We start from the raw sequence: 17,691 nt of genomic DNA, 5'->3' as shown, positions 1-17,691 counted from the left end.
AAAAAAAACTACGTGGAGGATAAGGTCAAGGAGAGACGCCGACCCTGAGCCACGATCCTACTTCCGGCGCCAGTCCATGTTTAAGCCGCGAGCAGAGCCTGACTGGTGGAAGTGGCAGCCTCCTAGCACCGAGACATACACACCCAACAACAACCCCCCCGAGTGAGGGGAAAATGTTGGCTCAGCCCGGTGCTGCAGCCTTCAGAGCATGCGCGCCTGCCGCCAATCAGGCAAGGAGAGGCGGCCTCGGCAGCGAGGAGCGCATGTCAAACCACAGCACCGGCCAGTGTGTAAAACTTCCAACTGGCCAAGGCGAGGCTGTCAAAATTTGTAATCCAAAATGCATCACACATACGTTTAACGCGTAAAGCGACAAAAAAACTTTTTCAATGGGCATCACCTACGGCGGGACTGATGCCGGACCAGGGATGTTTCCGGTCCAAAGAGTCCCGGACTGGAGAGGTACAACCTGTATTCTATGATCTATGAAAGCTCTACAACTGCTGAGAGACATTTTGTTTATAACCTTATTTTGGATAGACTAATGGTTGTCTTTTCAGTTTTAGAACACACTTGTGAAATTTGGTTAGAAATTGCACCTTCATGTATTTCTTTATGGCCTTCTCAATACGGGGATGAGATATTTTAGTGATAGTGCCCCATTAAATGGAATTTAAATTCATACACTGAATTATTAGTTACATGTGTAGCTATGACATTTATGAACAATGGTATTAACCATTACTGTTTTAGGGTTCGATAAACTGAGTTATAGAAGTGACATTTAACTTGCTATAATGCATGCTACTTTTGTGTGTTCTAGCACAGTAATCACATTAGTAATTTATTTTGGTAGTAACAAGTAATCGCTATCTGAGGGTAAAATCCTAAATTACTTAGGATGTCATGCATTTTCTTGAAGCTCAAAAGTTTAAAATTCGAAAAGTTAAAATACACATTGGCCCAAAATTTCCTGTCAAAATAACAGCATGGCGCTCATCGTTATTTATGCGCAAATGGTACAGCAACTTCAGGCAAGGAGCAGATGCGCCGTTAAACTCAATATCCAAAAGTTGCTGTGCGAGTTGTGCCGCTCCACGAAAACAGCATCTTGCTGTCTGCCTCACCATTGAACTGCACAGAATGGCATGAAATTGATGTATTTGTATGGTAGATATGACTTGCCTCAAAAAGTTAAGTCTTGTCCATTCCAGTCCAAGTACCCTTTTAAAAACATGATATGTGTTTATTACTGCCAATCAATCTCTCTGCCACTGAAAATGAACTAATATAAGTGCGGAGTCTCATTCCTTTAGATATTAAATGTTGGGAGATTTACATTTTTTTAAATTTGTTTTAACGTTTCCTTTCTGTCCCTTCTCACTTTCTTGATCCAATCTTTCCCTCTTTTTATATCTCTTCCTGTACCTGATTTGACATTGAATTCACCCACTTTAATTTACACTTCCTTCTCATTGCGCTGTTTATTTCACAATCTTTCAGTCTGATTGGTTAAGGAGATACATATTTGCCCTGTTCACTCAGGTCCCAGATGTCCTGTTTCCCTCACTGCGCCGTTATCAGTTTGCATTTTCAGCAACTTGCCACGCAAAAAATATAAAAACCTAAATGTGCAGATGCTGTTAGATGCCCTGCTCTAGCAAAATTTGGCCCATTTTGGAAGTATTTTGAAAGGTAGTTGTGGTTTGCAATCATAATAGATTGACCTCTAATATTCACGTTATTTATTTGTTCAATGATCAGGAAACAATATAATGGGCCCAAAATTACGCAGGTGAATGCCTGCGAACAAAAAAAATCCAAAAGTACCTGCTGGTCCCAGAGGAACGAACACTTTGGGTCCAAGGCCTAGATGCGCAGTCCAGCGCAGAGGCCCACGTATCCCAGGAACATAAGCGCATCCTGGGATCACGTGGGTCTGGACCACCAATCACAATGTAGTATTCTCATTGATAGTAGCTCCCATTATTATCAATGAGAATACCCCTAAAATCTAATGAAACACAAACATAAATTTTTTAAAACACTTCACTTTTAAAAAAATTAATAGAAATTGCATTAAATTAAATGTTTGAGAAAAGTTTATTTTTTGGATTTACAAAAATGTTTTACTAGTGTTAAAAATAAACTTACCTTCATAGACAGGGTTTTTAATATAAAAATAAGTAAAAACATTTAATTTTTCTATATTAAAACTCTTATGCTGGTAAAAGCTGGCCTTACGCCGGCTTTTACCAGATGTAAGAATTTGAAGGCCATTCGCTGAGCAAGAGTTGGGCAAATGGCCCAAATCTTTGCCCACAGAGGCCCTTCTCCCAGAGAGGCATGTGATCTGACAGATCGCAAGTGCCGGGTTCAGGCACATGCGCTTTGCACACCTAAACCCGGAACCTGCGGGGCTTCTTCGGGCACATGCGGACATCGTACACACCGGGAGAGGCTGCAACTTCAGAGCCAGTGTGTCTTCAAGGGCTGTTCATTTTCTGTTACCAATAATAAGCTTACCAAAATAACTGGTTAGCACAGCATTAGTGATGGTAATGCATAACAGTTTTAAAGTTGTAAACCAAACTTTTAATCTGCTATGTTTTCATTACCATGGTTTAAGGAGTAGCAAAATTAAAACGTGTATTTGATTTCCTCTCTCATATTCTTGTCACAATTTGTAAATTTCCTGAGGGTGCAGGCAGGTTGCATCTGGGCACACTTGTAACAACACAATTTTGTACTCCTAGAAGTTAAAACATTTCCTAGTTTCAGGCACACAATTTTATGGAATGTTAACTGAAACTTTATGGGGAGAAGAGAGGGAGTTGTCTTCCAGATTTTAGGCTAGCTGGGTAAGCAACCTTGCCTCTTGGAAAGGTCCTGTTGCTTATGGCATTTGAGAGAATTGAGCAAGAGTTCTGCAGTTCTACCATAATAAGTAATGTTTATCCCACTCAACTGCCTTTGCAGTCTTTACAGTGAATGCCAATGCCTCAAAAACTGGGGCTGTTGACAAAGCAGTGTATGATGGCCAACAGCCAAAATTCATAAAAGCATGAGGCCATGACTCCAAGCCAAATAGTTTGAAACAAGCTGGTCTAGCTCTTGAATCCTATTTCTATGGTTATATTGTCATTTATCTGAAGCCACAAATAGAAAGAATAAATTGCATTTATGTCATCATCGTACGCAGTCCCTCGGAGTCGAGGATGACTTGCTTCCACTCTAAAAGTGAGTTCCCAGGTGACTGAGGAGTACAATGTGGGACCGACAGTCTCCGTCACAGGTGGGGCAGACAGTGGTTGAAGGAAAGGGCAGTCGGGGTGCCTGGGTTGATGCACGCTCCTTCTGCTGTCTATGCTTGGTTTCTGCTTGTTCTTGGCGATGGGACTTGATGTGCTCAGCGCCCTCCCGGATGCTCTTCCACCATTTTGGGCGGGCTTGGTCCAGGGATTCCCAGGAGTCGGAGAAGATGGTGCACTTTGTCAAGGAGACTTTGAGGGTGTCCTTGAAGCACTTCCTCTGTCCATCTGGGGCTCGATTGCCGTGTCAAAGCTCCACGTAGAGCATTTGCTTTGGGAGTCTCGTGTCGGACATGCGGATGATGTGGCCCGTCCAACAGAGCTGATCGAGCGTGGTCGATGCTGGGGATGTTGGCTTGAGCGAGAGCACTGTCGTTGGTGCGTCTTGTCTTGCCAATAGATTTGCAGGATCTTGCGGAGGCAGTGCTGGTGGTACTTCTCCAGCTCTTTGAGGTGTCTGCTGTATATAGTCCATGTCTCTGAGCTATATAGGAGGGCAGGTATCACTACTACCTTATAGACCATGAGCTTGGTGCTGGGTTTGAGGTCCTGGTCTTCAAACACTCTCTTCCTCAGGCGACCGAAGGCTGCGCTGGTGCACTGAAGGCGGTGTTGGACCTCGTTGTCAATGTCTGCTCTTGTCAACAGTAGGCTCCCGAGGTATGGAAAATGGTCCACGTTGTCCAAGGCCTCGTTGTGGATTTTGATGATCGGGGGGGTAGGATCAAGTTGGTAGAGAGGACCTTTGTCTTATGGATGTTTAGCGTAAGGCCCATGCTCTCATACACCTGTGAAGGTGTTGACGATGGCTTGGAGTTCGGCCTTCAAGTGTGCACAGACGCAAGTATCGTCCGCATACTGTAGTTCAATGACAGAGGATGGGACGACCTTGGATCTGGACTGGAGGCGGCGGAGGTTGAACAGATTCTATAATTTATCTCCACTCTGGTGAGGAGCTTGCTATAAGGGTGAGATGTAGCACTGCAGCATGGAAGATCGAAAAGAGCGTTGGTGCGATGACACAGCCCTGCTTAACCCCGGTCCGGACGTGGATTCTGTCTGTGATGGATCCATTGATCAGGATCACAGCTTGCATGTCATCGTGGAGCAGATAGCGGATGGTGACAAACTTTTGAGGGCAACTGAAACGAAGGAAGACGCTCCATGGTCCCTCACGGTTGACAGTGTCAAAAGCCTTTGTGAGGTCAAAGAAGGTCATGTACAAGGGTTGATGCTGTTCCCTGCATTTTTCTTGTAGTTGTCGCGCGGTGAAGATCATATCCGTTGTACCCCTCAGTGGATGGAATCCACGTTGCTACTCTGGGAGGAGCTCTTCAGCCACGGGGAGAAGACGAGTGAGGAGGATTCTTGCAATGATTTTCTGTGTGGCTGATAGCAGGAAGATTCCTCTGTAGTTACCACAGTTGGACTTGTCCCCTTTTTTGAAGATGGTCACAATTACGGCATCTGAGATCTCTTGGCATGCTCTCCTCCTTCCAGTTAAGAGAAATGAAGTCATGTATTCATGCCAAAAGTGCTTCTTCGCCATGCTTTAGTGCTTCGGCGGGAATTCCATCTGCTCCTGTTGGTTGCCTTGTTATTCTTCAGCTGACCGGTGGCCTTTTCTACCTCATGCCGGGCTGGGGTTGGTGCTGAGATAGTGGCAGGTAGCATTCTGCAGGATGGAGTCGAGGGCACTCATGTCAAAGACAGAGTCTCGGTGAAGGAGATCTTCAAAATGCTCCTTCCAACAGGCACTGACTGCCTCTCTCTCCTTGATGAGTACCTCACCGTTCTTGGTCAGCAGTTGGTTAGGGCCTTGGGTGCTTGGGCCATAGGTCGTCTTGACTGCACTGAAGAATCCACGAATTTCGTGGTTGTCGACTAAATGCTGGATTTCCTGTACTTTCTCCACCCACCATCTGTTTTTTAGGTCGCAAATTTTTTGTTGGACCTCGGCCTTCAGCCACCTGTAGAGCTGCTTTCTTGCTTTCGTGTTAGGTTGCTGTTTTAAGTTCAGACATGTCTTGTGCTTGCGGCTAATTAGCTCCTGGATTTCCTGTTCGTTCTCGTCGAACCAGTCTTGGTGTTTCCTGGTCAAGTGTCCGAGCGTCTCTTTGCAGGTGCTGATTATGGAGGCCTTGAGGGCAGACCAGGCGCTTTGAGCACTCTGTGTCTCTGGGTTATCGAGGGTCGCCAGATTGGCAGCGAGGCACTGGCTGAATAGGGCTTTCTTAAGAGTCTTTGAGTGCCTCTGTGTTGATTTTCCTGCGGCATTGTTTTTGTTGCCGTAGCTATATTGAGACTACGTTGATGTTAATGACGGAGCGGATCAGGCGGTGGTCCGTCCAACAGTCGTCGGCTCCGGTCATGGCGCAAGTGATGCGCACGTTCTAGCGGTTCCTCTCTCGGACGATGATGTTGTCGAGCAGATACCAGTGCTTGGAGCAAGGGTGCTACCATGATGTCTTGTACTTGTCCCTCTGACGAAACAAGTTGTTGGTAATGACAGGGCCATGTTCTCGTAATTTCGTCAGTAGCAGGATACTGCTAGAGTTGGTTTTCCCTACCTCCTGCCGATCACACCTCCCCAGAGTCCTTTCCAACTCTGGCGTTGAAATCGCTAAGAAGGATCAGCTTGTCATCCATTGGGACTCGGGACAGGGATTGTTCGAGGCTGGAGTAGAATTCCTCTTTGGTCTTCTTTGTAGTGTCCAGTACGCGCTGATGACTGTAGCGCACTAGTTCCGGGCGAGAGTTGAGTTTATGTAGAACCATTCACATCCTCGAGGCGTCCTAAAGTTCTTCACAGCCATGAATTATTTTGAAGTGTAACTTCTGTTAATAGGAACAGGAGTAGGCCATTGAGGCCCTCGAGCCTGTTCTGTTTTCCAGCTGAGGGCTAATCGGGGTTATGCACAACAACACTGGTTCTTTTTGTTTTATACTGGACTGTCGTTATGTAGCCTAATACTCAATTAATCTTTTCAATAGCTTCTCGGCACTGGCCGTACACCTTCAGAGACTAATGTACTATAACTCCTAGGTCCCTTTCCCACTCAATAAATTTTAATTTTATATATATGCTTGGTGTTAGCCCTACCCACATGCATGACACTGTTAAATTACATCTGCCAGAAGTGGATTCTTCCATCAGATCTCGATCGGTTTGTAGTTTTTTTTTCCTCATCAAGGGTCCTAACACTACCACAAATCTTTGTGTCATCAGCAAACTTGTGGACAGTGCCCACAACACCTTCATCTCATCATCATAGGCAGTCCCTCGGAATCGAGGAAGACTTGCTTCCACTCTTAAAATGAGTTCTCAGGTGGCTGAACAGTCCAATATGAGAACCATAGTCCCTGTCACAGGTGGGACAGATCGTCGTTGAGGGAAGAGGTGGGTGGGACTGGTTTGCCGCATGCTCTTTACACTACCTGCGCTTGATTTCTGCATGCTCTCGGCACTGAGACACGGTGCTCAGCGCCCTCCCGGATGCACTTCCTCCACTTAGGGTAGTCTTTGGCCAGGGACTCTCGGGTGTTGGTGGGGATGTTGCACTTTATCAGGGAGGCTTTGAGGGTGTCCTTGTAACGTTTCCGCTGCCCACCTGGGGCTCGTTTGCTGTGAAGGAGTTCCGAGTCGAGCGCTTGCTTTGGGAGTCTCGTGTCTGGCACACGGACTATGTGGCCTGCCCAGTGGAGCTGATCAAGTGTGGTCAGTGCTTCAATGCTGGAGATGTTGGCCTGGTCGAGGACGCTAATGTTGGTGCCTCTGTCCTCCCAGAGGATTTGTAGGATCTTGCGGAGACATCGTTGATGGTATTTCTCCAGCGACTTGAGGTGTCTACTGTACATGGTCCACGTCTCTGAGCCATACAGGAGGGCAAGTATTACTACAGCCCTGTAGACCATGAGCTTGGTGGCAGTTTTGAGGGCCTGGTCTTCAAACACACTTTTCCTTAGGCGTCTGAAGGCTGCACTGGATCATTAATATATATCATGAAGAGCAGTGGACCTAACGCGGATCTCTGCGGTACCCCACTAGTCGCCAATCTCCATGCAGAATCTCTTCCATTGTTAACAACACCCTGCTTGCGGATACTCAGCGGATTCCCTATCCAATCCAGGACCTGCCCTCCGATCACACAGAGCTCTCTCTTATGAAGTAACCTATTAGGCAGCACCTTGTCAAGCGCTTTCTGAAAGTCCAAATTTACAATGCTGATAAGGCTACCTTCGTCCAATGAAGTTACCTCCTCAAAATATTCAATCAACTGTGTGAGACATGACATTCTTTTCCAGAAGCTGTGTTGAGAGTCACTAATATTAACTGCTTTATCCAGGTGGTCATACAGGATATCTCTCATGATCCCTTCTAATGATGTTCTAATAACTCAAGTAAAGCTAATGAGCCTATAATTTCTCCAGTACTTTTTAGTGAAATCCAAGTGACAGAACCGTATTTGGATGTCCCTACATGTACTTCACTTATTTTCAATTTCCATGCATACCTTTTTGCAGCGGGTTTGTTTAATATTGTGATTATAAACTAATATCTGCTTGCTGTTGTTTTGGGATTGTTTATAACAGCAGTTGGAATGAGTTCTCTCAGGGTTGAGTATAGTCCCTTAGAACCCTTATGCTCGATAAAAGAACTAAGGTCTAGAAATTCATTAGTTTACCGCTCATTTTACTGCCCATTTAACGTTGAGAGGCACTTTACCGCCCAAATGAGTGTAAAAGTGTAAATTACCGCCCGTATACTGCCAGCGCTAAATTCAGCAGTCAATTACCGCCAGCGGTAAGCGAAACCGCCCGCCCATTTTTTTTCTTAAAATATGACGTCATTTCTCGTGCACCGCCCAAATTGATGCTGAAAGTGGAAATTACCGCCGGTGCTAAATTCGGCAACTCACCCAAATACCTCCCAGAAAAGGCTGCACTCATCTGACCTTAACCCAGCGGTATGGATGCCATGTTTTAAATCCGATTAACTTAATGATTCAAGTTGATGGGAGCATTAAAGTAATTTGTGAGTGGATTTTAAGGGTGTTTGAAAATCTTGCACATTATCTGAGCACATTGTGGTCAATTTAGAGTACATTTGTGGTTGTTTAAGGACAATTGAAGAATTTTGAAGACAGTTTAGGACATTTAAAGGAATGGGGCCTGTAATTTCTCAGCCAATATTGCTGACTACTCACATGCTGCAGGATAGAGATGGAAGAAGGTTCATTGAAGAGCATTATGTGCCCAAAGAGGTGGCAGACTGCTGAGGAGGAGGCCTTACCCCCAACGCATTTACAAAGATCAGCGATCATACCTGTACCTGTCTGATACAACGTGCGTTAGAAGGCTGCGCTTCCGAAAAAAGGTCATCAGTGAGATATGCCAGCTGCTTAAGGGAGACCTGGAGCCTACCAGCACCATCAAGACTGCACTGCCTGTTGAGGTTAAGGTGACTGCGGCACTTTCCTTCTGTGCATCGGGCTCCTTTCAGGCATCAGCTGGCGACATTTGCTGCATCTCTCAGCATGCCACACATCGCTGCATTCGGCAGGTGACCGAAGCACCTCACGCACGCAGGATGCACTTTATAAACTTCCCAATGACCAAGGACGCACAGAGCGAGAGGGCTTTGGGTTTTTCAAGAATAGTAAACTTTCCCAAGGTCCAGAGCGCAATAAACTGTACGCACATCGTCCTGTGAGCACCTTTAGAGGAGCCAGAGGTGTACCGGAACCGAAAGGGATTCCACTCCTTGAACGTGCAGCTCATTGTCGACCACAATCATGGCAGTAAATGCCAATTTTTCAGGAGCATTCATAATGTGTACATCTTGCGTGAGAGCACTGTCTCCGACCTCTAAGAGTCAGCCACAAGGTCAATACTGGATGCTGAATGACAAAGGATATGGCCTCGCCACCCGTCTCTTGGCCCCGCCTCTCCATAAACCCCAGGAAAATGCCGATCATCGCTACAATCACAGCCATATAGCCATACACACTATTGTCGAAAAGGCAGTTGGAGTGCTGAAGCAGCGCCTCAGATGCCTGGACCACTCTGGAGGCAGTATGCAGTACCACCCTGAGCAGGTTGCTGAATTCATTGTGGTGTGCTGCATGTTGCACAACTTAGCTATCAAGAGGGGACAGGAATTGCCAGATGGGACTGCCGGACCACCTCAGGGGAGAGGGGAGGAGGACAAGCAGCCTGGCGATGAACCCATGCCACCTCCCACCCCCCCCCCCTTTACACCACAGGAGAAGCCCTGTGATAGTTATGCAATTCCAAAACTGTTACATCAGCAGCTCATAAATGAACGTTTTGCTTGAGCAGTGAGAGTTACGTTTCATCCTTGCCTGGCCATTGTTTGCAGCCCTTGTATTGTTGACCTTCAGTTTGTAAAAGTGAGTGAGACATTGCACAAGAATTGTTAAGTGGAATAAAAAAAAATTATAATTTCAGAAAATTGCAAAACGTTACTTTGAAATAAATTATTAAATAATTCTTTTTAAAGGAAAAATGCAACATAATTTAAACAAAATAACCATTGTAAACATTAAAAACTAGAAACACCTGCAACAGTCAACAATTTTAGACTAACAACTAAAATAACTAACACCCACAGCAAACCCCACCAAACCCTGCCAAAATTCTACCTGCGTCCACCGTTCCCTCCACCTTTACCCACCCTGATCTTTAACACACCCTTTCCCCCTCCCGTTGCCCCTGCTCTGGCCCTACCTATGTTGACACCAAGACGTCGTGCCACGGGGCACCTCAAGGGCTGCTGCTGTAGGAGGGGTGACAGTGACAGCATCATTTCTGGGGATTTTGAAGAAATATCAGTTTCCGAAGAACTGTCTTCAGAGTCAGAAGCAATTGTTTCCTCCTGACTCTCCGGTGCTGCCAGCATAGGTGGCATGACACCTTGAGGTGCAGTGCCATGTACCGATTCCATCGTTTGCCGCATGGAATCGGTGGTTCGCCGCATCACCGCAATCAGCTCCGCCATGTCCTCCGAATGACGTGCTGATAGTGTGGCAATGTTCCCGGTTAATCCACCAATAGCTCGGAGGAGCTCTCGACCAATGTCAACGTTCAACCAAGACAGCTTGCGCTTTGAGAAGCGTTTGGCCCTCTTCCTCCTACCTCAGCTCGGTCCTGCATTCCCTCAACTTCAATATCCATTGAAATTCTTAATTCAAATTCTACTTCAAAACTTTGAAAATCAAACTCAGGCTGTCTCCTCTTGCTCTCTCAGTGTCTCTCTCTCCCCCTCCCTCTTTTGCGCATGCGCAGGTGACCCCTGAAGCGCGGGGAAAAAGGTAAGTTAAGAAAAAAATATCACGCATGCGCAGAACGGCCATTGTTAGGGACGCCAGCGTTACACAAGGAGAAAGACCGCTACTGCCCCCACTCTACCGCTACTGCCACCACCAGGAAAAAATACCAAAACTAGCGGCTTTGGATATGGGTGGTATTTCGGCGGTTCTCTTAAAAGTCAAACATTGATTACCGCCAGAAATACCATCCATATCTGGGCGGTAGCGATACAAATAGAAATTCTAACCCTAAATGTCAGCATAGTTCTGCATAATGTGAAAGCACTGCAAGATTGCACTGTACCGTCAATAGAGTCATTCCAAGTCATATATTTTTTAATAGATTATTTTTACTTGTAAAATTTCTCCCTTAAATATCTAAGTCAGTTAATAGCCTACCAGTCAGCTTGTAGGGCAAAGCAAAAATTCTGGATATCTCAGCAACAGATGCACAGTTGATGTTACATTGCCATTTCTTTTGTTTAGATTGCTGATTCAGGTACAAGTTTCTGCTATATGGGGCTGATTTTTAAATACTGGAGTAAATGAGTTATTATTTGGCCAGCATGTCATTGTACTTGGTGCTCAAAATTTGTGGGTCAAACCATTTGTACAATTGTTCACAGATCCAGATTTGAGTGGATGTACAAAGCACATTAGTGGTGAAAGCAGGAAATTAGGTGTCAGTAAAATTTAGAGAGACAAGGACAATTGAAGGGAAATGTCACTAAAGAATGACACAAATCCTGCAAGCTTTTACAAAGACTCAGAAGACACTATTTTAGAATCTGGCATTTCATCTTGGGTATGAGTGTTCAAACCTACAGATGGATGGGATGAAAGATTCCCCTATCTGCAGGCTGTAAATGCCCTTTATAAAAGGAGTTTGTACAGTCTCACTCCAATATTAGTGGGCATGGGCCTTCAGCATAAAACTGCCCATAATATGCCACTAACTAGTAATCTCACTCAGGCCATAGAGGGCTGGTTTTGGAGATTGAAAAAAATGTCACCAGTGCAGTAGGGAATAGTCTTTTGAGGTTGGGACAGAGTATAGGAGAGATTTAATTTGCATCTGGCTTTGATGTTGACATTGCATGCCTGAAATGAAAAGAGTACCATTCCCCAGTGCAAGCATCCCTCAGTTTGATGAGCACTGAAACAAACCTTAAAATGCAGTGGAAGGGAAAGCTGAAAAGGCATCTCAACCTATTACCAGCCTTTGGCAAGGCTGAAGTGGCCAGTAATCAAAGAAAGGGGAACCCAAAAGTGGAGCCAGGGGAAGCTCATCACCCAAAACTTTGCTGTAGTGGAGGTGGTGGAGCATGAAATGGTTGTGAGGAAGGATGCCCTCTAAGTTGCTCAATGGTGCCATCTCCATATGTCAGCATGTGTGGTAGCTGGTTTGATGCAGCCGGTGCCTGTATAGCATATGGCACAGCTTTGCATCTAACTGTCTGGTAACACAGAACCTGTGAAGACTGTTCCTCACAGTCATTGCCAAGAAAGCGCAACAGTATCTGAAAATGTAGTTGGCATCTTGGCTGGTGTGGCCAATCAGGCTTTACTGGCTGATCACCCTAGCACGCCTTTCGTACAACATTGAGGAATAGGAAACAAACACTGAACGTTACTCTCGCTGGTTCACCAAGCCAATGGCAGTGGGAAATTCTGACCTCTGACATGACTTGTAGAATGGAGATGGAATGGTAGAGGACACAGAGGGAGGGAGGTGGGGGGGTTGAGGGATAAAATAAAAGATGGATCAGAGAAAGAAAGGGAAAGAGTCCCCCACTGTCCTCAGCTACAAGGCCGTGCAATCCTGTTTTTTTCTCAATGCTGGGATATGGCTGAAGTCGGCTTTAGAAGACTACAACTCAGACACTTTGCTCTAGTGATCTGGAGAAATAAGCCAGAAAGGGCAGTTGTAAGTATTAATACTGAGGGGGGAAAAAGAAAGAAATTAAGTCTTAAATGTTTAATAATTTAGATTACTCAAAGCAGATTAAAGCATTTTTTTTGTCGATATAAACAGAATATCAACATAAACCAGTTTGCCAAAAGTGTGCAGATCTGTACCACTAGGATTCTTCTATTGATGCTTGTTGGACTGGATGTAGACTTGAGATTTACCCTCAAACACAAAATCATTTTAGGTTTTGCCATGCCTTGTTTAAAGAAAAGGAATGTTTTGAGAAAATAGTTATGCTGTTACTGGATGTGCTTAGCAGTGCACCATGTAATATCAGTAAAAGAATACAGGTTGAGCGTCCGAAATCCGGCCACCGCAGTGATCCGTGGAAGGGTCGTCCGGAATCCGGAAAATGTTCCGAAATACGGACATTTTTTTAAACTGATTACCGCTGCCAGTTGGGTCTGGGGGGAGGCGGGTGCGGAGGAAACATCCCTAAAAAAAATTCCTAAAACAAACAATAAAAATTCACAAAACCCTTACCTAGTAAATCACTAAAAAATAATAAAAAAAATAAAAACTTTAACTTACCTATTTTGCATATCTTCAACGCAGGTTTTCCTGGCTGCCGGACCCGCAGTTCCACGACCTCCCCTCCCTCCGACCGTCCCCATCGCACCGGACCCTACACCGCCACCTTCCGACACCCTGGATCCTCCGCTGCCGCCCCACACCCTCCGCCGCCGCAGCACCCTGACCTCGGTCCAGACGTTTACGGATTCGGGACGTCGGAAAGGCATTCTAAAATCCGTAACGGCCTCGGTCCCGAGGTTTCCGGATTTCGGATGCTCTACCTGTACTATATATCCCGATATGCAAAGTACCGGCAACAACACTTCTGATGGGCTTTCTTTTTACAGCTCCCCGTGTATCCTCATTCAGCTAAACAAATTGCATACATTAGTGCCGGTGTTCCATAACTAAATACATATAGATTCTATCCCTATAGCTTCTTCGTCATACAGTCATGTCACTATTGGGAATTGGTTTCATCTGAGCTGCTGAATCATCTTGTTATAGGAGAACATTAAAGCTTAGCGAAGGAAAACATGAATGTTTGTCCTGAAAAATGTCTTGTATTGACTGATCAATTTAGCATAGAATTTTTGGAGAATTCCATAACAGAAACACAGGCAGGCTGAAGACATTAGAAGGCAGTACGTGGTTACCGTATTCAAATTATATGGTGGCTTGGGGAGGTGCAGAGAAAGTAACTGGTGTAAAAAAAAAAGTGGAAAACTAGTTATGTTGGGAAGAAAGAATGAGCACAGTGTCAGCTGTGGCTCAATGGGTAGCACTCTCGCTTCTGAATCAAATGGTTGTGGGTTCAAGAATCTAGGCTGACACTCCAGTGCAGTGCTGCACTGTTGGAGGTGCCGTCTTTCGGATGAGACGTTAAACCAAGGTCCCATCTGCACTCTCAAGTGGATGTAAAAGATCCCATGGCATTATTTCGAAGAGGAGCCAGTGTACTGGCCAATATTTATCCCTCAATCAACATATCAAAAAAACAGATTATCTGGTCATTGCCATTTGTGGGAGTTTGCTTGTATGCAAATTGGCTGCTGTATTTCCCACATTACAACAATGTCTACACTACAAAAGTACTTCATTGTCTGTAAAGCGCTTTGAGACGTCCAGTGGTCGTGAAAGGCGCTGTATAAATCCAAGTCTTTTTATATAGTGCCTTTTGCAACCTGAGGACATCCCAAAGCGCTTTACCGTAAATTAAGTATGTTTAAAGCGGTCATTTTTGTAACATCGGGAAACACGGCAGCCAATTTGCACATAGCAAGGTCCCACAAACAATAATGAGGTAATGACCAGATCAGCTGTTTTAGTACTGTTGTTTGATAGCCAAAACACAGCTGCAGTTCTTTTGAGAACTCCCTTGCTCTCCTTAGAAATAGTGCCATGGGATCTTTTCTTTCCACCTGATCGGGCAGACTGGGTCTCGTTTGATTGTCTTATCGAAAGATGATACTTCCAACAGTGCAGTACTACACTACACTGCACTGCCAGCCTACATTATGTCTTGAGTGGGACCTGAACCCACAATGTTCTGACTCAGAAGCGAGAGTGCGACCACCCTTGGTGGTGGTTATTTTTCCTGCTGTTTTATTCATTGTTTTATATAAATTTGTTTACTACTTATTTTCCCTTGTTTACTTAAGCCGACAACAGGAAATAGAAGAGAAGCTGATTGAAGAAGAAACTGCAAGAAGAGTGGAGGAACTTGTGGCTAAACGTGTGGAAGAAGAGTTGGAGAAACGTAAAGATGAGATTGAGCGTGAGGTACTCCGGCGTGTCGAGGAGGCCAAGCGCATTATGGAAAAGCAACTGTTGGAGGAGCTTGAGCGACAGCGACATGCTGAACTCGCTGCACAGAAAGCTAGAGAGGTAACGCTCGGTCGTTGGAAAAGCAAACGACAGTCCATGGCAAAACTTTCAGTCACAGTCAATGGTCACCACTTAATCTTCATCAGTAAATGGAATCAGAATGCATCTTTCCCTTTTCCAGCAGTTTGCAGTACCACAGCGTTGTGTTTTTTAAGTTGCATTTCTTTTGATGTACAAATCAACATTTCATAATAGTTTTAAGATGCTGAATGTAGTATTTAATTAGGCTGCACAAAGCATTGTTCCATGGCATTTGCTGTTTAAATTCAAGAACTTGGGTGAAATAATACTAATGTACCATCAATACCTGTTGAAAATCTTGTTCCACACTTAAGTTTAATTGAAACTTTTGCCATGGCTGCAGACTTTGAGTTACCTAACCATGCAAAAAGCATTTTTTTTTAAAAGGCTGTTTCAGGCTGACAATTTGCCCTTCATTTGTGTAATCACTTTGTGTTCCATCCTGACTCCAAGTGGCTTCGTATTTCCAATGCAGGAGTAGGTCAAAGTGGCTGAGCCTGCAGTACTTGCTTACGGCAGGTGGTTTATGTTTGCTGTATATCCATCTTAAATTTAAATAAGATTTAAAAGGGGCAATTTTATCATGAGGTTTCTGACATCAGCCTCCATTTTATTCAAAGGATTCTTGTGGGACTGGAACTAGTCCTTTTATAACCCACCTCCAGCGTGTAGTTATAAGTACCTTTTCCTCCCAAGAGGGCTATTGACGACTGGTGAGTCCCTCCTTAATGTGAAGCTAGACATCCTGTATGTAATATGGTCACGGTACTAGAAGTTGAAAAATGTCTTGCTGTGAAATAGTGAATTGCTATTATATTGAATTATGCCGACACTCATCACCTCTGGATTCTGAAATGAAGTGCTCAGTCTTACAGAGCAGTGCAGTGCCTAGCTGTCCATAGCAACTTCAAAAATCTAACATTAACCCTTTGAGTATAAAGTAACTTAGATTTCACCAATGTGCACATTTTCTTTCAAGTCGTTTATTTTATCTTTAATGCTGGACATCATTGCATGGAATTAGAAAAGTAAAGTAGCACAAAATAGTGCTTCATTCATTGTATGCTCTGAACAAACCAAAACTCCTTTCTAAACTTTTATGTTAGATATATAGTCCTACCCACTTATGTCAAACTTGTTTATGGTGACACTGCACATATATTGACAAAAATGTGAAGTACCAGTTCCTTCTCTACACATTCATACCAAATCTTTACCATATATGTCAACGACAATTATAAATGCTGGCGTGCTTAATTTGTCAATTTTCTGAAGTCCCTAACATTATCAATGGTTTTCTTTTATTGCCACTATGTAGACCAGCCCTTATAAGAACATAAGAAATAGGAGCAGCAGTAAGCCATTTGGCCTCTCGAGCCTGCTCTGTCATTTAATATCATAGATGATCTGATCATGGAATCAGCTCCACTTCCCTGCCTGGCCCCATTAACTTTTATTCCCTTAGCGCTCAAAAATCTGTCTATCTCCACCATAAATATATTCAATGACCCAACCTCCACAGCTCTTTGGGGTAGAGAATTCCACAGATTTTACAACCCTCAGAGAAGAAATTCCTCCTCATCTCAGTTCTAAATGGGTGGCCCCTTATTCTTAAACTATGCCCCCTAGTTTTAGAGCCCCCTAGTTTTAGATTCCCCTATGAGTGGAAATATCTTCTCTGCATCTACCTTGTCGCGCCCCCTCATTATCTTATAAGTTTCAATAAGATCATCTCTCATTCTTCTGAACTCCCTCATCTCTGGAATCAACCTAGTGAACCTTCTCTGAAATGCCTCCAATGCAAGTATATCCTTTCTTAAATAAATAAACTAAAACTGTATGCAGAACTCTAGGTGTAGCCTCACCAATATCCTGTGCAGATATAGCAGGACTTCTCTGCTTTTATACTCCATCCCCCTTACAATAAAGGCCAACATTCCATTTCCCTTCCTGATTACTTGATGTACCTGCATACTAGCGTTTTGTGTTTCATGCACAAAGACTCCCAGGTCCCTCTGTACTGCAGCATTTTGTAATTTTTCTCCATTTAAATAATAATTAGCTTTTTTATTTTTTCTGCCAACTGGATAACCTCACACTTTTCCACATTATACTCCATCTGCCAAATGTTTGCCCTCTCACTTAGCCTGTCTATATCTCTTTGCAGATTTTTTGTGTCATCCTCACAACTTGCTTTCCGACCCATCTTTGTATCATCAGCAAACTTGGCTATATTATACTCGATCCCGTCATCCCAAATCATTACTATAGATTGTAAATAGTTGAAGTCCCAGCACCGATCCCTGTGGCATCCCACTAGTTACTGTTTGCCAACTGGAAAATTACCTCTTTTCTCTGATTCTCTTTTCTGTTAGTCCCATGGATTTTTATCACGTGCAGTAATCTTTTATGTGGCACCTTATCGAATGCCTTTTGGAAATCCAAATACACCACATCTGGTTGCCCCCTATCCACCCTGCTCATTGCATCCTCAAAGAACTCGAGCAAATTTGTCAAACATGATTTCCCTTTCATAAAACCATGCTGACTCTGCTTGACTGAATTATGCTTTTCCAAATGTCCCGCTACTGCTTCCTTAATAATGGACTCCAGCATTTTCCCAACGACAGATGTTAGGCTAACTGGTCTATAGTTT

The 17,691-nt window shown here is 44.2% G+C and overlaps 1 protein-coding gene across 1 annotated transcript in view; it reads left to right on the top strand.

The window, feature by feature from the left end:
* The window catches only part of LOC139275010 (arginine and glutamate-rich protein 1-like), a 69,446-nt gene that overhangs the window by 32,594 nt on the left and 19,161 nt on the right, over positions 1-17,691 (top strand). Inside the window, exon 2 of the mRNA XM_070891864.1 lies at positions 14,789-15,014. Coding sequence (XP_070747965.1) covers positions 14,789-15,014 — 226 coding nt within the window. The remainder of the gene's footprint in view (positions 1-14,788; positions 15,015-17,691) is intronic.

This window comes from Pristiophorus japonicus, chromosome 10 (genome assembly GCF_044704955.1).
Source record: "Pristiophorus japonicus isolate sPriJap1 chromosome 10, sPriJap1.hap1, whole genome shotgun sequence".
NCBI lineage: Eukaryota > Metazoa > Chordata > Chondrichthyes > Pristiophoridae > Pristiophorus > Pristiophorus japonicus.
Note: the sequence above shows the minus strand (reverse complement) of the source record. Positions and strands in the feature narration are given on the sequence as shown.